Source organism: Balaenoptera musculus, chromosome 14, assembly GCF_009873245.2.
Source record: "Balaenoptera musculus isolate JJ_BM4_2016_0621 chromosome 14, mBalMus1.pri.v3, whole genome shotgun sequence".
Classification (NCBI taxonomy): Eukaryota; Metazoa; Chordata; class Mammalia; order Artiodactyla; family Balaenopteridae; genus Balaenoptera; species Balaenoptera musculus.
The window spans coordinates 6,820,487-6,843,321 of NC_045798.1; the positions used below are offsets into that span (position 1 = coordinate 6,820,487).

At 48.7% G+C, this 22,835-nt stretch overlaps 1 protein-coding gene across 5 annotated transcripts in view; it reads left to right on the forward strand.

The window, feature by feature from the left end:
* The first annotated feature begins 72 nt into the window (after window positions 1–72).
* The window catches only part of RILPL1 (Rab interacting lysosomal protein like 1), a 45,000-nt gene continuing 22,237 nt past the window's right edge, over window positions 73–22,835 (forward strand). For all 5 annotated transcript variants that reach the window (XM_036874367.1, XM_036874366.1, XM_036874368.1 and 2 more), the window contains exons 1-2: window positions 73–1,006; window positions 8,332–8,482. In XM_036874367.1, coding sequence (XP_036730262.1) covers window positions 698–1,006; window positions 8,332–8,482 — 460 coding nt within the window. In that variant the 5' untranslated portion in view covers window positions 73–697. The remainder of the gene's footprint in view (window positions 1,007–8,331; window positions 8,483–22,835) is intronic.

The following is a 22,835-nucleotide window of genomic DNA, read 5'->3' on the forward strand; positions in this document are numbered from 1 at the left end:
GGGGGACCGGCTGGAGGGGGGGTGCGGGGAAGGAAGGTCCCGCGGGTGGAGCGGGGCGGGGGCAGGGGGCTGCGGAGTCGGTGGGTGAGGGTGCGGTGTCCGCGGGGACCCCGGCGCGCCCTCGGGCGGCGGAAGCCGGGCGCGCCCCTCTCCAGGCCGGGATCGGGGCGGGGCGCGCGGTATCCCCGCGGGGGGAGCTCGTCAGCCGGCGTCGCCGCCGCCAAAGTTTCCCGGAGGAGCCACGGCCGCCCTTCCTTGCCAGGCCCCGGGCGTGGGGACTAGCCGCCGGCGAGGACTGTTTCCGAGGAAAGCGGGGCCCGCTCTCCAGCCAGACCCCGCGCCTCCATTGCGCCCAACTCGGATTCCCAACTTGGGAGGCGCCGCGGGCCTGCGCACGCGCGCGCCTTCCTCGCCTCCTCCTCCTCTTTCTCCTCGTCCTCCCCCCACTGGGGAGCAGGCTCTGGGCCGAGCCGGGCGCAGAGACCCGCGCCCCGCGCGCTGACCCCAGGCTCCCGGCCCGCCGCCTCCGCCCATGCCGACGCCCGCAGCCCGCCCGGTGCGCCCTCGCCCGAGGGTCAGCTAAGCGCGGGCCGGCGGCAGCGGCGAGAGGTGGGCCCGGCCCGGCGCTGCCCTCGACAGCGGCAAGTTTGGGAGTTGCACTAGTTTGCGGGGTGGGGGAGAGGCCGGGCGGGGGGCCATGGAGGAGGACCGGGGGTCGGCGCTGGCGGCCGAGTCGGCGCTGGAGAAGAACGTGGCGGAGCTGACCGTCATGGACGTGTACGACATCGCGTCGCTCGTGGGCCACGAGTTCGAGCGGGTCATCGACCAGCACGGCTGCGAGGCCATCGCGCGCCTCATGCCCAAGGTCGTGCGTGTCCTGGAGATCCTGGAGGTGCTGGTCAGCCGCCACCACGTCGCGCCCGAGCTGGACGAGCTGCGCCTCGAGCTGGACCGACTGCGCCTGGAGAGGATGGACCGCATCGAGAAGGAGCGCAAGCACCAGAAGGTGGGCGGTAGCCTCAGTCTGCCCATCCCGGCAACGTGGGACCTAGGGGTCCTTCAGCACTGGGCAACTGTAGGTGCACACGTGTGTATACAGGGGACAGACGAGAGACGATCGGACTGGGTGAGGGAAGGAGGGAGGCTCCTGGCCCTCTTTTGCCCAGCCTGCGCACCCCCAGAGATAAACGCACCCCCAAAGATTAAGAGTAGTTCTTTGGAGTCAGACCTGAGTTCCAATCCCACCTTTACCACTTAATAGCCGTGTGACCTTGAGTAAGTTATTTAACCTCCCTGTGCTTTATTTCCTCACATATCAAATGATGATACTAATAGGACCTGCCTTATAAAAATTAAATGGGATACTATCTAAAGTGCTTAGATAATATTATTCTTTTCCAGAAATGAAATAAGCGCCCTTGCCCTTCAGTGTTACCCGAGAAGATGTGATACCGGGACCCATTCTTCATCCCACTCCAGAACCCTCCAGAGCCAAGGGGATGTGACCTCCAGTCACTGAGCTTATTGACCGCCAGTCTCTGGGTTCTAATTTGCAAAAAGGAACCATGAACCCCAGTCCAGGGTTCCTTCTAGTTTATTAACCTGAGGTGGTTTCCCCACCTCGATTTTACTCTGTGAGGTAGGGATTATTCTCTTCATTTTACAGATGAAGAAACTGAGGATCAGAGTTGGGGGGGAGGGATTTGTCCCAAGGTAGTGCTGAGAGTCTCAGCCCCAGTGGAGGTAATTCTAGTGCCTCTTCCCCACCCTCTTTGAATTGGAGGAAGATGATTTGGGGCAGCTTTAAGGCTAAGCCTCTGCCTTGCGAACAAGCTCTGGGCTCATGAATCAGGGACTCCTCACTGGGCCGGGAGTCCAGACAAGGTGCCTGGGAGAAGGAAGTGGGAGACGTGTGGTTTCCTGCCCCAACCTCAGCCCAGGGACGCTCCCTTCAGACTGAGAATGGGAGGAAACGCTTTTCCTTGGGGGATCAGGGGGTCTGAGCAGACTCTGACTTGCTGTGTGGCCTCAGGAAATCCAGTTGGCCTCTCTGAAACTCTCTGGCCAGCCATCACATACTGTGTACTTTGAGGTCTGTGTCTTTTCAAGGAACAGAGCCCCGGCTGTGTTTGCAGTCTTAACCTAAGGGCAGATCCCTGGATGATTAAGAGAACTAGTGTTTTGGAGGTTTGATTGTGTTTGTCCTCAAAGGTCCCTATGTTCTGGGGTCAGGTAGGAAATTCAAGCTCCCAAGCCTTAGGCAAAGTTTCCAGGATCACGCTGGGAGCTTGAAAATGTCCCTGGCCCTGTAGTTAATGTCAAGATTCCCAGGAGCAGGGACTTGGGAGCTAGATAGCCTGGTTTCAAGCCCTGTCACTCACGGGCTGTGTGATCGTCTCTCTGTACCTCAGTTTCCTCAGCTGTGAAATGGGGATAATAATAGTACCCATCTCATAGGGTTGTGGTGAGAGTTAAAGTGCTCAGGACAAAACTTGGGCCATTTCGAGGGCCTTGCCACTGTTAACTATTGTTTTTAGGCCAGGAGAGTTTTTCACCGAGGGCTCTTAGGCTGATATTGGAGACACCACCCCCACCCCAGATACCCCTACTCCTACCCCAGATCCTTCCATCTCTCCCGGGGGGTTGGGGAAGGAAGGGACCTTGAGATCCTCTCATACAACTGCCTCTTATTGACAGGGACTGAGGGACTTAGCCCAAGTCACACAAGAAGTCCTGGCACCTATGTCCCCACCCCTAGCACTTTAGTTCTGCTACAGCCGGACTGGCAGACACCCTTGGGAGCCATTGGAGGCCACTAGGCCTGGAGGCAGGTGGAATTCCCAGCCAGCTGCACTTGTCACTTCTGGAATGCTATCAGCCAGGAAGTAAACACCAGTGTGTTCAAAGCCAGGACTCATTTGTAAATACAGAGAACGATCTTTTCTAATTCGGAGGACAAAATCCTTTTTTTCCCCATCCCCACTTCAGTCCCCTTTACTTCATATTCTTGGGATCAAGAGAGACTCGTCTGATTCCCCTCACCCCGTAAGCCTCAAAGGCTCTTCAAGGTGTTATTTCCACAGAAATCTTCTTAGCATGTCCTTCGTCTTATCTGTCTATCCGTTCATTCCTCCCTCCCACCTTCCCTCCCTCCCTTCCTTCCTTCCTTTTTTTCTTCCTTCTCTCTCTCTCTCTCTTTCTCTTGACAAATACGGCTCCAGTAAAGCATGCACCCTCTCTTCCACCAACTCTTCCTCCCAAAAGATCCCCGGACTCAGTTCTGTTCATCACTCAGACCTAGGCCACAGTCTTATCATGTTCTACCTGGTTACTCCATCTGCAGCTCTGTTGACCGACCGCAGCTTGCAAAGTGCCTGTCGAGGTGACTTGGGTGATGCAAAGGAAAGGAAAGCCAGGTCCTCATCTCAGGCAGTGGGCGGGTAACAGGGAAGACAGGAAAAACACGCGAAGAGACTTTAGAAAGCAGTGGCTGTGCAGATACAGGTGCCTATAATATAAACAGCATACGTTGTTCATTTATTCATTCAACAGATATATTTATTTAGTACCTACTAAGTGCCAGGCACTGTTCTGGGCGACAGTGGTGACCACAACAGGTGAGGTCTTTGCCCTCAAGGACCTGACTTTCTAGTGCAGTGCTGTCCCATAGATATATAATGTGGCATGTCACATTGATAGAAAGACACAGATGAGGTTAATTTTTATTTTTTTTGGCCACACCAGGGACTGAACCCGGGCCCTCGGCAGTGAAAGCGCAGAGTCCTAACCACTGGACTGCCAGGGAATTCCCCAGATGAGGTTAATTTTAATAACATGTCTTATCAAACCCAGTCGTTCCAAAATATTATTTCAACATGTAATCAATGTAAAAAATTATTTTTTATTGAGATATAATTGACATATAACATCGTATTCGTTTTAGGCTTACAACATTATGATACGATGTATGTACATATTGCAAAATGATTACCACATAAGTTTAGTTAACGTCCATCGCCACACATAGTTACAAAAAAATTATTAATAAGGTGTTTTGCATTCTTTTTTTCCTATTATGTCTTTTGAAATTCAGTGAGTGTTTAACCCTCACTGCATGTTTCAATTCAGACCAGCGGCATTTCAAGTGCTCAGCAGACACATGTGGCTAGTGGCTACTCTAATGGAATGGTGTGATTCTAGTGTGAGGAGATAGATTTTTTTTAACTTTTAAAAAATTTCAGCTTATGATAAGTACCATGAAGAAGATAAAACAGGGAAATATAAAAGAGACTGGCCAGGGATGGTGTCTAGTTGATGGGGCAGTCAGGAAGACTTCCCTGAGGAGGTGGCATCTGAGCTGAGATCTGAATGAAGTGTAGGTGCCAGCCATAGAGAGATCTGGGGGAGGGGCATACTAGGCAGGAGGTGCAGCAAGTGCAAATGCCCTGAGGTAGGAGTGAGCTTGGTGTGTGCAAGGAACACAAAGAAGGCTGGTGTGACAAGAGCAGAGCGAGTGAGGAAGAGGGGTAGGAGATGAGGTCAGGGAGGTACAGGGGTCTGTTAATGCTGGGCCTCACAGGCCAGCGTAAGGAGTTTGAAGACAGTGCTGAGAGGAGGCTAACGAGGTGATCAGTCAGGGACCACTTCCTGGAAGAGCCTTTTTAGCTGGTTTCGAGGCAAGATCGAATTCTCCGTGGTCAGCTCAGAGGCAAGAACCAGCTCCACCAGCATCAACTTTAGTTCACTGAGAGAAGAAAAAAAAGAACTGAGGATTAAAGTCTGTATTCATCTGTTGCTGCTATAACTAATTACCGCAAACTTACTGACTCAAAATCACACAAATTTATTATCACATTGGATAATATGATATTATGAATAATATCAGTATGGGCAGTACTGGATAAAATTCTGGAGGTCAAAAGTCAGAAGTGAGTCTCACTTGGGTTAAAATCGGGTGTCAGGAAATTCATTCCTGCGGGCAACTTTAGGGGAGAATCCATTTCCTTGCCTTTTGCAGCTCCTGGGAGCCACCTGTATCCTTTGACTTGTGACCCCTTCCTCCATCTTCAAAGTCATCAGCGTAGCATCTTCAAATCTCTAACTCTGATCTCTGCTTCGCGACCGGGGAGCCAACCCTTGCCCCCTGCAGTGGAAGCACAGAGTCTTAACCACTGGACCGCCAGGGAAGTCCCCACGTGGTCTCTGATTCTGCCCTTCCTGCCTCCTTTCAGTTTTAAGGACCCTTGTGATTACATGGGGTCCACCTGGATAACCCAGGAGCATCTCCCCATCTCAGGGTCCTTAACTGAATCACATCTGCAAAATCCCTTTTGCTGTGTAAATTCGCATATTCTCAGGTTCCAGGGATTAGGATGTGGACGTCTCTGGGGGCCGTTGTTCCGCCTACCCCAGCCAGTTACACTTGAGATGGCACTGGGGCCCTCTGTGTGCTCAGCCTGTGTCAGGTGGGAGCAGAGAGAACCAGGGCAGGAGGAGCCTGATTCTGCTTCCAGCCCACACCTGCCTGTGGGAAGGTCCCATGGCCACTCCATCATTCCACCACCACTTCGCCCTCTGGCCCCACCCTTCACCTCCCCTGGTGACCTTGAAGCAGCTGTGCGAATACTTAGTTATTACCTCTCATTTCCCCAGTGCAGCAGGCTTCCTGACAAAGGAGATGGGATTTAGGAACTTATTTAAAAGATGAAAGGAGGCGATGCTGACATCCGGCCACCTGGGCCGGCTTGGGATGGGCTGTAGGAGGACCAGAAATCAGCAGACATATGTTTAGCACTTTCTGGGTACTGGGCCCTATTCCAAACATCTACATATATTAACCATTTAATCCTCATGACATCCCCTGGGGGTAGATATAACACTGTATTCCTCATTTCCAAGGCACCCTAAGGTTGAATAACTTGTCCAAGATCAGCTAGTACGTGGCAGGAACAGAATTCAAACTCAGGTCAACAGGCTCCAGTATCCATGCTTTAAACCAGCATTCTATACAGTTTATGATTTTACAAAATACCTCTTTTTTTTTTTTTTTTGTAACAGCTTTACTGAATATAATTCACATACCATACAATTCACCCATTCAAAGCATACAATTCAATGGTTTTTAGTTTATTCACAGAGCTGTGCAACCATTACTACAATCAATTTTAGAACATTTTCATTGCTCCGAAAAGAAAGCACAGACTCATTAACAGTCATTCCTCACTCCCTGCCAACCCTTCTGCCCCTAGAAAGCTGCCAGTATGCTTTCTGTATCTATGGATTTACCTACTGTGGACATTTCCCATCAACAGAGTCAAACACTGTGTGACCTTTTGTGACCAGCTGCTTTTGCCAAGCATCATGTTTTCAAGGTTCATCCAAATTGTAGCATATGTCAGTATTTCATCCCTTTTTGCCTGAATCATATTCCAGATACACCACATTTTATTCACCTTTTCATCAATTGATGGACATTTGGGTGGTTTCTACCTTTTGGCGATTATGAATAGTGCTGCTATGAACATTCATGTACCTGTTTTTGTGTGGACACAAGTTTTCATCTCAGACCCTACAAGTGGAATTGGTGGGTCATATGGTAACTATGTTTAACTTATTGAGGAACTGCCAGACTGTTTTCCACAGTGGCTGCACCATTTTACATTCTTACCAGCAATGCAGGAGCTTTCCAATTTCTTCACATCCTTGCCAACACTTGTTATTATGTGTTTCTCTGATTACAGCCATCCACAAAATAATTTTTTTTTAAATTATTTTTAATTAATTTATTTTATTTTTGGCTGTGTTGGGTCTTCGTTTCTGTGCGAGGGCTTTCTCTAGTTGCGGCAAGTGGGGGCCACTCTTCATCGCGGTGCGCGGGCCTCTCACTATCGCGGCCTCTCTTGTTGTGGAGCACAGGCTCCAGATGCGCAGGCTCAGTAGTTGTGGCTCACGGGCCCAGTTGCTCCGCAGCATGTGGGATCTTCCCAGACCAGGGATCGAACCCGTGTCCCCTGCATTGGCAGGCAGATTCTCAACCACTGCGCCACCAGGGAAGCCCCACAAAATAATTTTTATAGACATCTTGTTTATCCTCACATTCAACCCTGTGAGCCTTTATTATTTTATTTTATTTTTTTACTGAAATATAGTTGACACAATATTATATTAGCCTCAGGTGTGCTATACAGTGATTTAACATTTGCATACATTATGAAATGATCACCAAGATAAGTCTAGTAACCATCTGTCCCCATACAAAGTTATTACAATACTACTGACCACATTCCTTATGCCATATATTACATCCCTGTGGCTTATTTATTTTGTAACTGGAGGTTTGTACCTCTTAATCCCTTTCACCTATTTCACTCCCCCTCCTGCGCCTCCCCTCTGGTAACTACCTGTTTGTTCTGTGTATCTAAGAATGTTTTCATTTTCTTTTGTTTGTTTGGTTTCTTTTTTAGATTCCACAAATAAGTGAGATCATATGGTATTTGTCTTTCTCTGTCTGACTTATTTCACTTAGCATAATACTCTCTAGGTCCATACATGTTGTTACAAATGGCAAGATTTCATTCTTTCTTACGGCTGAGTAGTATTCCATTGTATATATGTACCACATCTTCTTTATCCATTTGTCTATTGATGGACACTTAGGTCGCTTCAATGTCTTGACTATTGTAAGTAATGAATGCTACTGTAAACATAGGGGTGCATGTATCTTTTCAAATTAGTGTTTTTGTTTTCTTCACTGTGAGCTTTTATAGTAGGGCTCCCCAACTAAGGGAAACAGTCTCAGATTTGTAAAGTGAGTCGTCCAGGTCTGCTTGAAGAGACACCTGCTTCAGATATACAGGGAGCTCCGGGGCCAGGTGGTATCCCTGGGATCTTTGCAACCTCTTTCTCCCTTGGAGAGAGGTTTGTCTTGATGGAGGGTCTGTCCGAAGATCAGGGACATGACCTCCCTAAAGAGATTGGTATGTTTGGGTCCCTGTAGCCTTGGGCTGCCCTTCCACCCTCTCTCTCCTGTCTAGATAGTTAGAAGGTACAGTTCCAATGCCATTGTTGTCTTCAGGGCAGTTCTAACTTGGCCAGGTCCTAACGGCATAAATGCAGGCCTTGCCCAGAGGAAGGACGCCTTCTGTTTTTTGTAAAGTTGCCGTGTGGGCTAGTGATGGATGGCCTGATCTGCTCACCTGCCGAGGCCTGGTTCTCATGGAGAAGGGAACAACCCAAAGCCCCAGCAAGCCTGAGCTGCTCCCGAGGGTCAGGGGGGGTGAGGCTGCCGCCCTGGGCAGGCTGTGACCCCACTCCGGCCCCTCACCCCCGCAGGAGCTGGAGCTGGTGGAGGACGTGTGGCGAGGGGAAGCGCAAGACCTCCTTTCCCAGATCGCCCAGCTGCAAGAGGAGAACAAGCAGCTCATGACCAACCTCTCCCACAAGGATGTCAGCTTCTCCGAGGAGGAGTTCCAGAAGCACGAAGGTAAGAGGAGGGGCCAGCGTGGGGGGTGAGGGGAAGGCTCTTCCCACTGCCATCACCGGCATCACCAGTGACAGTCAGGAGCGTGGTCCCCAAGCAATGGTGTCTCATGTCATGGGGATTCTCACCATCACTCTGCCCGAGAGACGTTGTGTAGCCTGGTTTACAGGTGAGGAAACCGAGAGGTTCATTTGACGAATTGTTAGTGAGTCCTCACTTTTCCAGCCTCTTCTCTAGGCACTGGGTGTACACATTGGGCAAGACAAAGCCCCTGCCCTCGTGAAGCTTATGTTCTAGTGCGGAGGAGGTAGGTGATAACTATGTAAACAAACAGATGACACAGTTCCAGATTCTGACCAGGGTTATGGAAGAACTAAAATCTGGGGGGGATATGATAGAGGTGACTTGGTGGGGTGCTTCTTTGGATATGGTGATCAAGGAGGGCCTCTCTGATGAGGTGACATTTGAGCCCTAATGAAGTCATGGAGTGAGCCATGCAAATATCTTGGGGGGAAAGCAGGTGCAAAGGCCCTGGGGCATGACTGTTTATGGAAACCAAGGAGACCAGTGTCACAAAAGATGATCAAGGCCAAGGGTGGTTAAAGATGAGGTCAGTGGGGTCAGCAGGGGTCAGATCACATAGCCCCTTAGAGGCCAAGGTTTGGATTTTATTCTAAGTGTGCTGGGAAGAAATTTGAGGTGCTTGTCACGGGTACACATTTAACAATGAGCAACCCAGGGTGGCCACCCAGATCTGAATGGTGCTGGAGCCCCCCAACTGTCATTCATCCTACGAACAGTCATCTAGAACCTTGACTCCAGGCCTTCTGCTGGTGCTGGAGAAGCAAAGACAGACAGAGGGGTTTGGTCTGGGCCCCCATGGGCTGCATCAGCTGTGGGCCCCCCAGCAGCCTCCTTCTCATTCAGAGGCTGGCTCTGATCACAAGGAACCTCAGACCCAACTCTTTAGTCTGGGTAAACTTCCTGGGTCCCTATATAAGCCCCCTCCTCCCGTTTGTTGGGAAGGGGGTGGACTTCCATGGGGGCCTGAAGTTCAGACCTCGTGTTTACCACTCTGTGAGAATAAAGTAGCACACTGTATAAGGACCGTAGGGACCAAGGAAAAAGGAAATGTTTGATCCGGCTGCTGGCATCCTCTTTTCCTTGGGTTTCCTTTGTTGAGATGTGAGTCGTGCAGTGAAAACAAAAGTCTTAGTGGTGATAAGTGTTGGTGCTAGAGCCAGACTGCCCAGTGTGAATCCTAACCCAATACTTACTGGCTGAGTGACCTTGATCAAGTCACTTGACCTTGGTGTGCCTTAAGTGCCCCGTGTAGAAATGGGGGAAATAACCATATCTCCCTCATAAAGTTGTTGTGAGGATTAAATGAATTAATACGTGTAAACTGAATAGTACCTGGTGCCCACACTCAGCAAGTGTTAACTGTTGTTACTATGAGCCATTGTTATCGAATCCAATCTCCTTTTTGAAAAGAGGAGGAAAACAGGCTGAGAGGGTGCGTCCTTCCTCTCTATGGCTTAGTAACACTCCGTTGTCTGTTTGGACCACGTTTCATTTATCTATTCATCCACCAATGGACGCTGAGTTGTTTCCAACTTTTGGCTATTGTGAAGAGTGCCGCTGTGAAGGTTCTGGTACCTTCATGTTTTTGTGTGGACATTTGTTTTCGGTGCTTTGAGGTATATACCTCGGCATGGAATTGCTGAGTCCTGTGGTAACTGTGTTGAACTTAGTGAGGTGCCCACAGCCATCTTTTGTTTTTTTTGTTTTTGTTGTTTTTTAAATGTTAGTCGTCTCCCTAATTAATATCATTTGGAATTCTACCTTATGGTCTGGTGGTTTTTATTTTATTTTGTTTATTTATTTATTAATATTTATTATTTATTTGGTTGTGCTGGGTCTTAGTTGCGGCTTGCCGGCTCCTTAGTTGTGGCATGCGAACTCTTAGTTGTGGCACACATGTGGGATCTAGTTCCCTGACCAGAGATCGAACCCGGGCCCCCTGCATTGGGAGCACGGAGTCTTATCCACTGCACCACCAGGGATGTCCCCATAGCCATCTTTTGGTCTGTGACATTTCTCCAGGGCACCCAGAGGCCTCCAGGGGTGACCTTGGAACTCCCCCTGCCTACCCCAGTGACGCCCTGGAGGCCGCAGGTCCCCCAGGCACGGGCCCGAACACCCTAAGCCGCTTCCTCAGCGCTCGGTTGCATGTGTGTGCACACGGCACCCCCCGTGTGGGAGAGCTTGGCCTCGGCTCTCTGCATCCCTGCTGGGCTCTTCATCAGACAGCCCACACAGGTGCCATCTGAGACGCAGTTAATTGGCATCTCGCGTGGGTCCAGCTCCCGGGAGTGAGCTCGGGGAGGCTCCAGTGTTCAGCTCGACAGCAGCCCTCACCCAAGCGGAGAAACTGGGCAGATGCCAGGCATGCCTTTCACAGTTATTTTTATTTTGCCTGGGAAGCCATGGGAACACAATAAGGGCAAAAGCATGTCTTCCACCTGTGAGAGGAACAGACACTGGGCCGAGGGGTCCCTGGGAGGAGGTGCAGCCCATGAAGTTAGACTGTGTGTCTGGCACCACTTTAGGCAGTGGGGTAAGGCCTAGGGGCAAACAGGATTTAGGGGGTGAGTGGGCTGGGATGCCCGCTTAGAAGAGCCAGCCCTGCCCGGAACAGTGCTGCTTTCCCAGCCATTAATACTGGGCACTGAGACGTAGAGAACAAACGTATGGCTACCAAGGGGGGGAAGGGAGAGTAGGATGAATTGGGAGAATGGGATTGACACATATACACTACTATGTATAAAATAGATAACTAATGAGAACCTACTGTATAGCACAGGGAACTCTACTCAGTGCTCTGTGGTGACCTAAAAGGGAAGGAAATCCAAAAAAGAGGGGATATATGTGTACGTATAGCTGATTCACTTTGCTGTACAGCAGAAACTAACACAACAGTGTAAAGCAACTATACTCCAATAAAAATTAATTAAAAAAAAAAAGAAAAAAGTACTGGGCAGTGCGCTCAGAGCACCTGCCAGTCTCCTGTCTCCCACTCCCTGGAAGTCTCCAGATTAAAAAGCACTTCCCTACTTCTTGTATTTGGAAATCGTCTTGTCAGCACTTGGAAACTACTAGTTAGCACATGCGGAGATGAATTACAGATATGGAAGCAATTGGACTGGGGACATGGGGGTGCAGAGATACACTCAAGCGTCTGGAAAAAAAATTCCTGGGCTCTGGACAAACAACTCTGTCACCAGGAGAGGATGAAAACTGACCACATATCCATTTTCTGAAGGGCAGCTGAGAACAGCACTGTCCAAAAAAAATGTAAGGCAATACACTGGTTGCTCTTCCGGTTGTGTACATCTTTTGCCTTTTACCAAAAAATGTAAGGCAAGCCACAGATATGATTATGATTTTTCTAGGTGTGGCATTAAAAGAAAGTAAAAAGGACAGGTGAAAGTAATTTCATTAATTTTTTTTTCTTGAGAATAGGTTTACTTATTTATTTATTTATTTATTTATTTACTTTTGGCTGTGTTGGGTCTTCGTTTCTGTGCGAGGGCTTTCTCTATTTGCAGCAAGTGGGGGCCACTCTTCATCGCGGTGCGCGGGCCTCTCATTATCGCGGCCTCTCTTGTTGCGGAGCACAGGCTCCAGACGTGCAGGCTCAGTAATTGTGGCTCACGGGCCCAGTTGCTCCGCGGCATGTGGGATCTTCCCAGACCAGGGCTCGAACCCGTGTCCCCTGCATTGGCAGGCAGATTCTTAACCACTGCGCCACCAGGGAAGCCCCCTCATTAATATTTTTATTTAACCCGGTAGATCCAAGATATCATCCTTCAACATGTAATCAATTTAAAAATTATCAGTAGGGGGGAATTTCCTGGTGGTCTAGTGATTAAGACTCTGTGCTTTCACTGCTGAGGGCCTGGGTTCAATCCCTGGTCAGGGAACTAAGATCCTGCAAGCCACATGGTGCAGCCGAAAAAAATAAATAAAAATTTTAAAAATTTAAAATAAAAATTATCAGTAGGGTATTTTGCATTTTTTTCATCTTAAGTCTTTGAAATCTGGTGGGTTATTCATTTATATATAATATAATATATATATGTATGTTTTACTGTGGTAACATACACATAAAATTTCTCATCTTAAGCTGGGACAAAGCGAGAGAGTGGCATGGACATATATACACTACCAAACGTAAAATAGATAGCTAGTGGGAAGCAGCCGCATAGCACAGGGAGATCAGCTCGGTGCTTTGTGACCACCTAGAGGGGTGGGATAGGGAGGGCGGGAGGGAGGGAGATGCAAGAGGGAAGAGATATGGGAACATATGTATATGTATAACTGATTCACTTTGTTATAAAGCAGAAACTAACACACCATTGTAAAGCAATTGTACTCTAATAAAGAGGTTAAAAAAAAAATTTTCTCATCTTAACCATTTCTAAGTGTATAGTTTAGCAGCGTTAAGAACGTTCACATTGTTGTACAACCAGACTCCGGAACTCTTTTCATCTTGCAAATGTAAACCTCTGTCCCCATTAAACAATAACTCTCCATTTCTCCCTCCTCCAGCCCCTGGCAACCGGCATTCTACTTTCTGTCTCTATAACTTTGACTACTCCAGGTACCTCTCACATAAGTGGAATCATACAGTATTTGTCTTTTTGTGACTGGTTTATTTCACTGAGCATAATGTCCTTGAGTTTCATCCATGTTGTAGTTGTGTCAGAATTTCCTTCCTTTTTAAGGCAGAGTACTATCCCATTGTGTGGATGGACCACGTTTTGTTGATCTACCCATCTGCTGATGGCTTATGTGTAGTTTACATTTTCAGCACATGTCCATTTGGACGTGCCCTATCTCAGGTGCTCCGTTGCCACGAGTGGCTGCTGAGTTGGACACACACAGCTAGAATATTCTTGGAGATGTGCCCGGGTAGAGCAGTCCATTGTAAGGGGAATGGGCTGTGGAGTGAGGTGGACCTGAGTTTAAATCTCAGACCCAGGGCTTCCCTGGTGGCGCAGTGGTTGAGAGTCTGCCTGCCAATGCAGGGGACACGGGTTCGAGCCCTGGTCTGGGAAGATCCCACATGCAGCGGAGCAACTAGGCCCGTGAGCCACAACTACTGAGCCTGCGCGTCTGGAGCCTGTGTGCCGCAACAAGAGAGGCCGCGATAGTGAGAGGCCCGCGCACCGCGATGAAGAGTGGCCCCCGCTTGACGCAACTAGAGAAAGCCCTCGCACAGAAACGAAGACCCAATACAGCCAAAAATTAATTAATTAATTAATTAATTAAAAAAAAAAAAAAACTCAGACCCACTCTTACCAATGCATCACCTTGTTCCCATCCTCAGGTTCCTCACCTGTAAGGTGGGTGTGGTAACTCCTGACGCCCAGGACTGTTGAGAAAAATATATACAGCATCAAACGCAGAACTAGTCAATAAAAGATAGCCCTGAGGGCAATTATGTCGCTTTTGTCCTACCAGTTGAACCTTTTGTGGGACCCGAGAGTGGCTGATATGAATTTCAGCTCAATAGAAATCGTCTGTGCACCTTCTATATAGGACTTTCTCCGTATGCTTGCTGTATTAGTTTCCTGGGGCCACTGTAACAAATGACCACAAACTGGGAGGCTTCAAACAAAGAAATGTATTCTCTCACGGATCTGGAGGCCAGGGGTCCAAAATCAAGGTGTCAGCAGGGCTGTGCGCCTTCCAAAGGTTCTAGGGGAAGAAGCTCCCTGCCTGTTCCAGGTGGCAGCTCTTGGCTTGTGGCTGCATCACTCCAGGCTCTGCCTCTGTTGTCACGTGGCCTCCTCTGTGTGTCTGTGTGTCTCACTCTCCCTCTCCTTTCTCTTGTAAGGACCCAGTCATTGGGGCGCACCCTCAGTTAGCCTGACCTCCCCTTAACTTAATTGCATCTGCAAAGACCTATTTTCAAGTAAGATCACATTCTGAGGTTCCAGGTGGATGTGAAGTTTGAGGGGACATTATTCTCTCCAGTACACTTGCTGATAACATAAGGAGCTTGGGCTGTGAGACTTTGAGAGGCAGTAGAGTGGTCGCAAGAGTGTGGATTCTGGGGACTTCCCTGGTGGCGCAGTGGTTAAGACTCCTCACTCCCGATACAGGGGGCCCGGGTTTGATCCCTGGTCAGGGGACTAGAGCCCACATGCTGCAACTAAGGCCCAGCGCAACCAAATAAATAAATAAATAATTTTTTTTAAGTACTATGAACAAAAGATGGTCTGTCCATGTAATGGGATATCATTCAGCCATAAAGAGGAATAAAGCACTGATACACACCACAACGTGAAAGAAAAAAAAAAGAAGTGTGGATCCTAGAGCCAGACTGCTGGAACTTGAATCCTAGTATTAGCTGTGTGGCCTTGTAAAAGTTAACAAGCTACTGTGCACCTCAGGTTCATCAGCTCTACAAGGCGGGCAGCAGGGGTCCTACTTCATAAAGTATTCTGAGGATAAAATGAGTTAAGTTCTGTTTATATCAGTATCTTCTAGAAGGAGACCTGAGGCGAGGATGTTCCTCTGCAGGTGATTTATTAAGGAAGCAGCCCTAGAAAAGGCTGTTGGGGAAGTGGGGGGATCAGGACAGGGAAAGGAGGAAGCCCAATAAAGCCCATGCAGGGCAGTGAGCTCTGGAGTGTGAGTTACACCTCAGAGTTGCCCTGCCCTTAGGCACGGGGCCTGTAAATTCTTACAGAGCCTGCCAGCCAGGGAGCCCAAGGTGCCTGGTCAGTAGCAAAAGCACACTGAAGAGGGGCGAGGGGTGAACACAGGGATCCGAGGGGGTCTGAGCACCACTTCATCCATGGTGAGCGCTGAGCCCAGTAGCTGGTGACGGCAGGTGCTTGATAAACATCACCATCCAGTATCAAAGGCACTTTTCTGGCTCTGGGGGAGTGAACATGTGTGGGTCTGGTACTAAGAGACCCAGATTATGCTCCAAATGGCCACTAACTAGCAGATCTGGGGCAAGCGGCTCTATCTTCTCAGGGTGTTTTCTTCTTGTAGAGATTGAGGGGGACAGACAATATGGGTTTGTGGGTGTTGGTGGTTGTTTTGGTCTTTAACAATAGAAACTATTACATGTATTCATTCATGTTGTAAAAGTTGAAACAAAACTCAAGAAAAACATGAGAATTCCCTTTGCCTCCTTCTCACTCACCAGAGGGAAAGCCATCCCTTTCTATGCATTTACACACATATTCCATGTGCGTGTTTTTTTTAAATAAGAAAAAGCTCCTACAGTGCTGGCGTTGACATTGCAGGGAATGTGTTTTGTTTTTAAAATAAAAGGGATTATGCTGTATGGATTATCACTTGCCTTTTTTTTTAACAAATGAAAATTATGTATTTACTGTTTGGATTGCCCTTTTAGAAAAATTGACAAGCGAGTCACAGAACATAAAATTAACAGTTTTAAAGTGTACAATTCAGTAGCATTTAGTACATCATTTAATGTATTTATAATGTTGTGCCATCATCACCTCTATTTAGTTCGAAAACATTTTCACCACCCGCAAAGGAGACCCTGCACCCATAGCAGTCACTCCCCAATCCCCCCTCCCCCCGCCTCTGGTAACCTCTAGTCTACTTTCTGTCTCGATGGATTTGCCTGTTCTGGACACTTCATATAAATGGACTCATACAATATGTGGCCTTTTGTGTCTGGCTTCTTTCACTCAGCATCATGTTTTCAAGGTTCATCCACAATGTAGCCTGTGTCAGTGCTTCATTTCTTTTTACGGTTGAATAATATTCTATCATTTGGATAGATCACATTTTTTTAATCCATACATCTGTTGATGGACATTTGAGTTACTTCCATCTTTTGTCCATTGTGAATAGTGCTGCTGTGACTTTGTCACTTGCCTTTTGCTTTTTCTTTTTTTAAAAGGTCAAGTTTTTGTTTTTTTGTAATAAATTTATTTATTTATTTGTTTATTTTTGGCTGCATTGGGTCTTCGTTGCTGCGCGCGGGCTTTCTCTAGTTGTGGAGATCGGGGGCTACTCTTCGTTGCGGTGCACGGGCTTCTCATTGCGGAGGCTTCTCTTGTTGCGGAGCACAGGCTCTAGGCGCACGGGCTTCAGTAGTTGTGGCACGCAGGCTCAGTAGTTGTTGCTTGCGGGCTCTAGAGCACAAGCTCAGTAATTGTGGCACACGGGCTTAGTTGCTCCGCGGCATGTGGGATCTTCCCGGACCAGGGATCGAACCCAGGTCCCCTGCATTGGCAGGCAGATTCTCAACCACTGAGCCACCAGGGAAGCCCTTGCCTTTTTCTTTTAACTGGCTACATAGTGTCCCATTGTGTGGAAAGTACTTGTTTAATCATTGCCTTGCTAGTGGATGTTTAGATCATTACCAGTTTTTACTACTACAAACTCGGGACCTGGGACTGACCTTGGACTTGCTTCTCTGTGCACTTGCCCAAATGTCTCTTTAATTTAGATCCCAGGATCCTGCATTGCTGGGGTGACTAAACAGTTGCTCAGAACTCTCCTGGCTTTTGTCTATGTCTGTGAGTCTATTAAAAACTCTTAACCTTTTAATTTTTCGAAGCACTTTCGTAACGACGCTTGGACTTAGCAGCAACCTTTGGAGCAGGGAAAACTGGTATTTCTATTCTGTAGATAAAATAACAGCTAACACTTAGAGACTCTTACTCTGTGCCAGGCCTGTTGTGAGCACTTCATGTAGATTAACATATGCAACCTCACAAGAGCCCCCCAGGTGGGGCCTCCACATGATCTCCATTTGCAAGTGAGAAAACAGGCACAAGGCACAAGTTCAGCTGCAAGATAAGTGGCAAAGCCAGGAATGAGTCCGAGTAATCTAGCTCCAGACTCTAAGCTCTTGACCATTTGTTCTCTGGCTTCTTAGTCCTACAGCTACCAACACCCATGACGGATGGGGATTTCCCTGATGGTCCAGTGGTTACGATTCTGGGCTTTCACTGCCGTGACCCGGGTTCAATCCCTGGTCGGGGAACTGAGATCCCGCAAGCCGTGAGGTGCGGCCAAAAAAACCAGTTGCTTTCTTTGGGAATTCCCTGGTGGTCCAGTGTTTAGGACTCAGCACTTTCACTGCGGTGGCCCGGGTTCAATCCCTGGTCGGGGAACTTGGATGTAGCTGGGTTCCAGATCCAGGTTTCCTTTCTCTGGGCTTACGCTCCCCTGCGCCCACCCACGTAGCTGTTCTGCTCACCTGATTTCTCCAGGAGTGGAATCTGCCCCCACCAAGAATTAAATTTAATGAGTTAGGCCCTTGATGCCCCTCCCTGGAGCCTTTGCAGGACAGGTGCTCAGAGAGCAGTGAATGCTTTTGTGCCTTTTTCACAGACTCTGCCTACGCCTGATTTCAGCCCTCCTCCTCCACACAGACACACAGACACACACACACACACACACACACTCACTCATGCACTGTGTCTAAGGAGCACTTTTTCGGGAGACGTTAGCAATGTACTCTTGTCACACTAGCCCAGGCCCAGGCCCCGCCTTGCAGCAGTGGCCCAGGAGTTTTGGGAGGGGGACACCTGGTGCCCGGGACCCCCAGATGGCCCTGTGTTTCCCCATTGCAAGTCTCGGGGCCCTTCAGCTCAGGAGTCCAGCTGAAGAGCATCCTTTGAGGAGCAAGGAGTGTCTGAAGAAATAACTGACTTTATAAACTCCAAGTGGAACGTGTAGCTGTTCTTTTTCATGGCTGTATAGTATTCCATTGCTTGTTAGTATCAAGGTTTATCTGTTCATTCTACTATTTCTTAAATATTTATTTTATTTATTTTCCTTATTTTTTTGGCTGCATTGGGTCTTAGTTGCAACACACCAGGGAAGCCCTTGGTTCCCTGATCTTTGTTGAGGCATGCGGGATCTTTCCTTACAGCGTGAGGTCTCTTCGTTGCAGTGCCTGGGCTTCTCTCTAGTTGTGGCGTTCGGGTTTTCTCTCTCTAGTTGTGGTGCAAGGGCTCCAGAGCGCGTGGGCTCTGTGGTTTGCAGCACGCGGGCTCAATAGTTGGTGGTGCGTGGGCTTAGTTGCCCCGAGGCATGTGGGATCTTAGTTCCCCAGCCACGGGTTGAACCCATGTCCCCTGCATTGGAAGGTGGATTCTTTACCACTGGACCACCAGGGAAGTCCCTATTCGTTCTACTATTGATAAGCGTCTTGGCAGTTTCCAGTTTGGGGCTATGATGAATAAAGCTGCTGTGAACATTTTTGCACGTCTTGTGCTGTACAGATTGTCACTACTTTACTTACCAGTGTATCTGTCTTTTAAATAGCCACATAGTGTCTGATTTTCCTGCAGTTTATTGAACCATCCTTCTACTGGCGATCGCGTGCACTGTGCATGGAGGCCTGTGGGGCTTATACCCAGGATCAGCTGCTGGTTCACAGAGGATGTGTAACAGCATTAGTAGGTGATGCCTAATGGTTTTCCCAAGTAGCCCCCCCCCCCCCCCCCAGCAGCTCAGACGAGCATTCCTGTTGCTCCGCCTTCTCTCCAGCACTTACATTGACAGTCCTTTTCATTTTAGTCATCCTGGTGAGGATGCTTGCCCCTTCTTTCCATCCCTGCCTCTCCACTCCTGCTTGGGCTGGCATCTCTGAGGGACTTTTGCAGCTTCTCTGCATCTCTCAGCCTCATAGCTTGGTATGAGGTCCAAGGAGGAAGCTGAGTGGTCTGAGGGGCAGACCCCCCGGTAGGAAAAGATCCTATTTCATGGCCTTGTGTGATTTCCTAATGTACTTATTTTATATGTACAGCATTGTCAGAGAGGTGGAATAGAGAAAAACATCATGGGACTTTTCCCTGGTGGTCCAGTGGTTAAGACTCTGTGCTTCCACTGCAGGGGGCACGGGTTCGATCCCTGGACAGGGAACTAAGATCCTGCATGCCGAGCGGCGTGGCCAAAAATTAAAAAAAAAAAAAAAAGAAAGAAAGAAAAGAAAAACATCAGCATGTCCCCAGTTTTCAGGTGAGGAAATGGAGGTTCAGAGAGGTTAATGTCACTTCAAAAGTCAGAAGCCATATGCTGTGATGGAACCCAGGCATTCAAGGTCATCTTTATTGCCTCCGGGGCCTCCCAGTCACTCAGTTGACAGCTTTTCTCATCACAATTCCTTTCCTTCCAGCTTGTCTCATTTGCATACCAGGCACCCCTGCCCTCCTGTAAGTCTTTCCTCTATGGCTGTCCCTTCCTGGTCTCCTTGGCCTGACCCTGCAGCTCCATGCAGGCTCTACCTGTTGAGATCCTGAGGTTCTTGTTGCCCCTTTAGAGGAAAATCCAGCCTCCTTACCTGGCCTCCGAGGCCCCTCATGGTCCAGCCTCACTCCCAGCTCAAGCCTGTATCACCCCCTCAGCCACTGTGCTTCGGCCACTGGCACTGCCCTCCAGCTCCTCAGATGCAAGGTCTCCTCCCATAGGGCCCCTGCCTGGGAACGCTCATCCGCGTCACCTGGCTGCCCTTCCCCCCTTCCGGTCTCAGCATAAATGACCCTTGTCCAAGAGGCCTTCCTGCACCCACAGTCTACATTGGGTCTCCCTCATCATTCTTTCTCAGCCCCCGTTGAGTCTTTCACAGTACTTGTCATGGTCTGTAATGACACACACATCTGTCTAATGCCTGTAAGTTGGTGAGAGCAGGATTGTACCACACTTATTTGCCATCATGACCCTAGCGATTAGCTCAGTGTCAGGTATACAGCAGGTGCTCGATAAATACTTGAGGAATGAATGTCGAATGTGTATGCACAGTAAAATGTGAGTACTCCCAGCAGATGGCCCTGTCTGGAACAAAGTATGGGCTGGAGTCTTCCCCATGGTGACGCATTCTGGTGACCTGCCAGGAGCCTCTGAGTCTTGTCCCCCAGTGGGGAGGCAGCATGGCATCATGGAGAGGACACAGGACTTGGAGTCAGAAAACTTGAGTTTGAGCCCCAGCTCCGCCAATGCCTAGCTGTGCGACTTTGAACAAGTCTGTCTCTGGGCCTCAGTTTTCCGTATCTGTAAAATGGGACTCATGTTAAAACGGCAACAACAATAATACCCATTTCCAGTGGTTGGGAATGAGAATGAAATAGGGTCGAGGGTGTAAAGCAGTTTATCCTTACTGGGCTTAGTAGGAGTGAGTTATACGTTGGGAACGTGGAGGGGAACTAGTCCCTCTTCCATCAGCCGGCCTGGGGCATCTACCACGTATGAAGCCCCAGACTACAGAGACGATTGAGACAGGATGGCTGCCTTCTGGGACCGTCCTGCCTTTGTATCTGTTACATAAAGTCTCCAGCTCATCAGGGGCAGGGTCTGGGTCTTCTCTGGGTTTGTAACCCCAGCAGCATCACACACCGTTCTAGACACGCACCATGAATGCTCATTCATCGTGGTGACTGCCTGCTTGGGAATATCCAGGACGTGAGGAGGGCGGCCAGCGGAAAAGCTTCAGACGGGATGGAGCAGCTTAGAGAAGGGAGTCCCATGGGGAGAATAGCTGAGGAATCACCCACATAGTGTCTTTTCCCCAGGGCCTGGTTGTCTAGCGGTATGTCCCCGAGTCCCATAGGGGAGGAAAATTGGAGAGAAACAATGGTTTCTCCCTTGTTAATCTGTGGTTGAGCCTGACCACCACTCTCCCCAGCTGTGGTCTCCTGGGGAGCAGGGATTAGCCCTCAGCCTTAGTGCCAATGAGAGGCTGAATAATGGGCCCCCTAAATATCAGGTCCTAATCCTTGGAACCTGTGGCTGTTACGTTATATGGTAAAATCTTTACAGATGTAATTTAGTCAGAATCTTCAGATGGGCATTTATCCTGTACTATTTGGGTGCACCCTAAATGCCATCACAAATGTCCTTATAAAAAGGAGGCAGAGGACTTCCCTGGTGGTCCAGTGGTTAAGACTCTGTGCTCCCAATGCAGGGGGCATGGGTTCAATCCCTGGTCAGGGAAGTTCCACATGCCTCACTGTGCGGCCAAAAAAAAAAAAAATTTTTTTAAAAAAAGAAGGCAGGGGCTTCCCTGGTGGCGCAGTGGTTGAGAATCTGCCTGCCAATGCAGGGGACACGGGTTCGAGCCCTGGTCTGGGAAGATCCCACATGCCGCGGAGCAACTGGGCCCGTGAGCCACAACTACTGAGCCTGAGCGTCTGGAGCCTGTGCTCCGCAACAAGAGAGGCCGCGAGGGTGAGAGGCCCGCGCACCGCGATGAAGAGTGGCCCCCACTCGCCGCAACTGGAGAAAGCCCTCACACAGAAACGAAGACCCAACACAGCCAAAAATAAAAATAATAAATAAATAATAAATAAAAAAAAAAAAAAAAAAAAAAAAAAGGAGGCAGAGAGAGATTTGACATGGACAGAAGAGAAGGAGGCATGTGACCACAGAGGCAGAGACTGGAGTGATGGGACCCCAAGCCAAGGAACGCTGGCAGCCACCAGAAGCTGGAAGAGGCTAGGAACAAATTCTCCCCTAGAGTCTCCAGAGGGAGCACAGATGTGGTGACATCTTGATATTGGACTGATATTTGATTTTTTTTTTTTTTTTTTTTTTTTTGCCCATGCTGCATAGCTTCCAGGATCTCAGTTCCCCAACCAGGGATAGAGCCCAGACCACGGCAGTTAAAGCCCAGAATCCTAACCACTAGCCCAGCAGGGAACTCCCAATATTGGACTGATTTTAAACTTCTGCCTTCTGGAACTTTGAGAAAATAAATTTCTGATGCTCTTAGCTACCAAAATTTGTTGGTTATTTGTTACAGCAGCACATGAAACTAATACAGCATCCATCCTCACCTTCCTTAATTCACCAAAGCCCTGAGCAGACACCTACTGTGTGCCAGACACTATGTTAGTCCAGGGATACACAGTGAATAGGTTAGGCAAGGTCTTGCCTCCTGGGCTGACAGTATACTTGGGGGACGAGGGGCAGGGAGAACAGACAACAAACAAGTAAGTAACAGACAACACCCCTTGAGCACCTGCTGTATACCAGGCATCTTCTTCAATATTGGCTTCATGTGTATTAATAAGAGCAATCCTTGCAGCAGCCCTATGGGGTAGGTACTGTTATTCCCATTTTAGAGATGTGGAAACTGAGGCACAAGGTTGGGTAGCCCAAAGCCACACAATTAATAAATGGGAGAACCAGTGTTTGATCTCCAGAGCCGACCCTCTGAATCACTATGCAGTATCATCTTTCATTAGATGAAAAGATGTACCAGACACTTAGCCATTGTAAAAAGTGAGGAGATGGATGGGGTGGGAGGAGGGGGCTACTTGGGTGGGGGGTGGTCAGGGAAGGA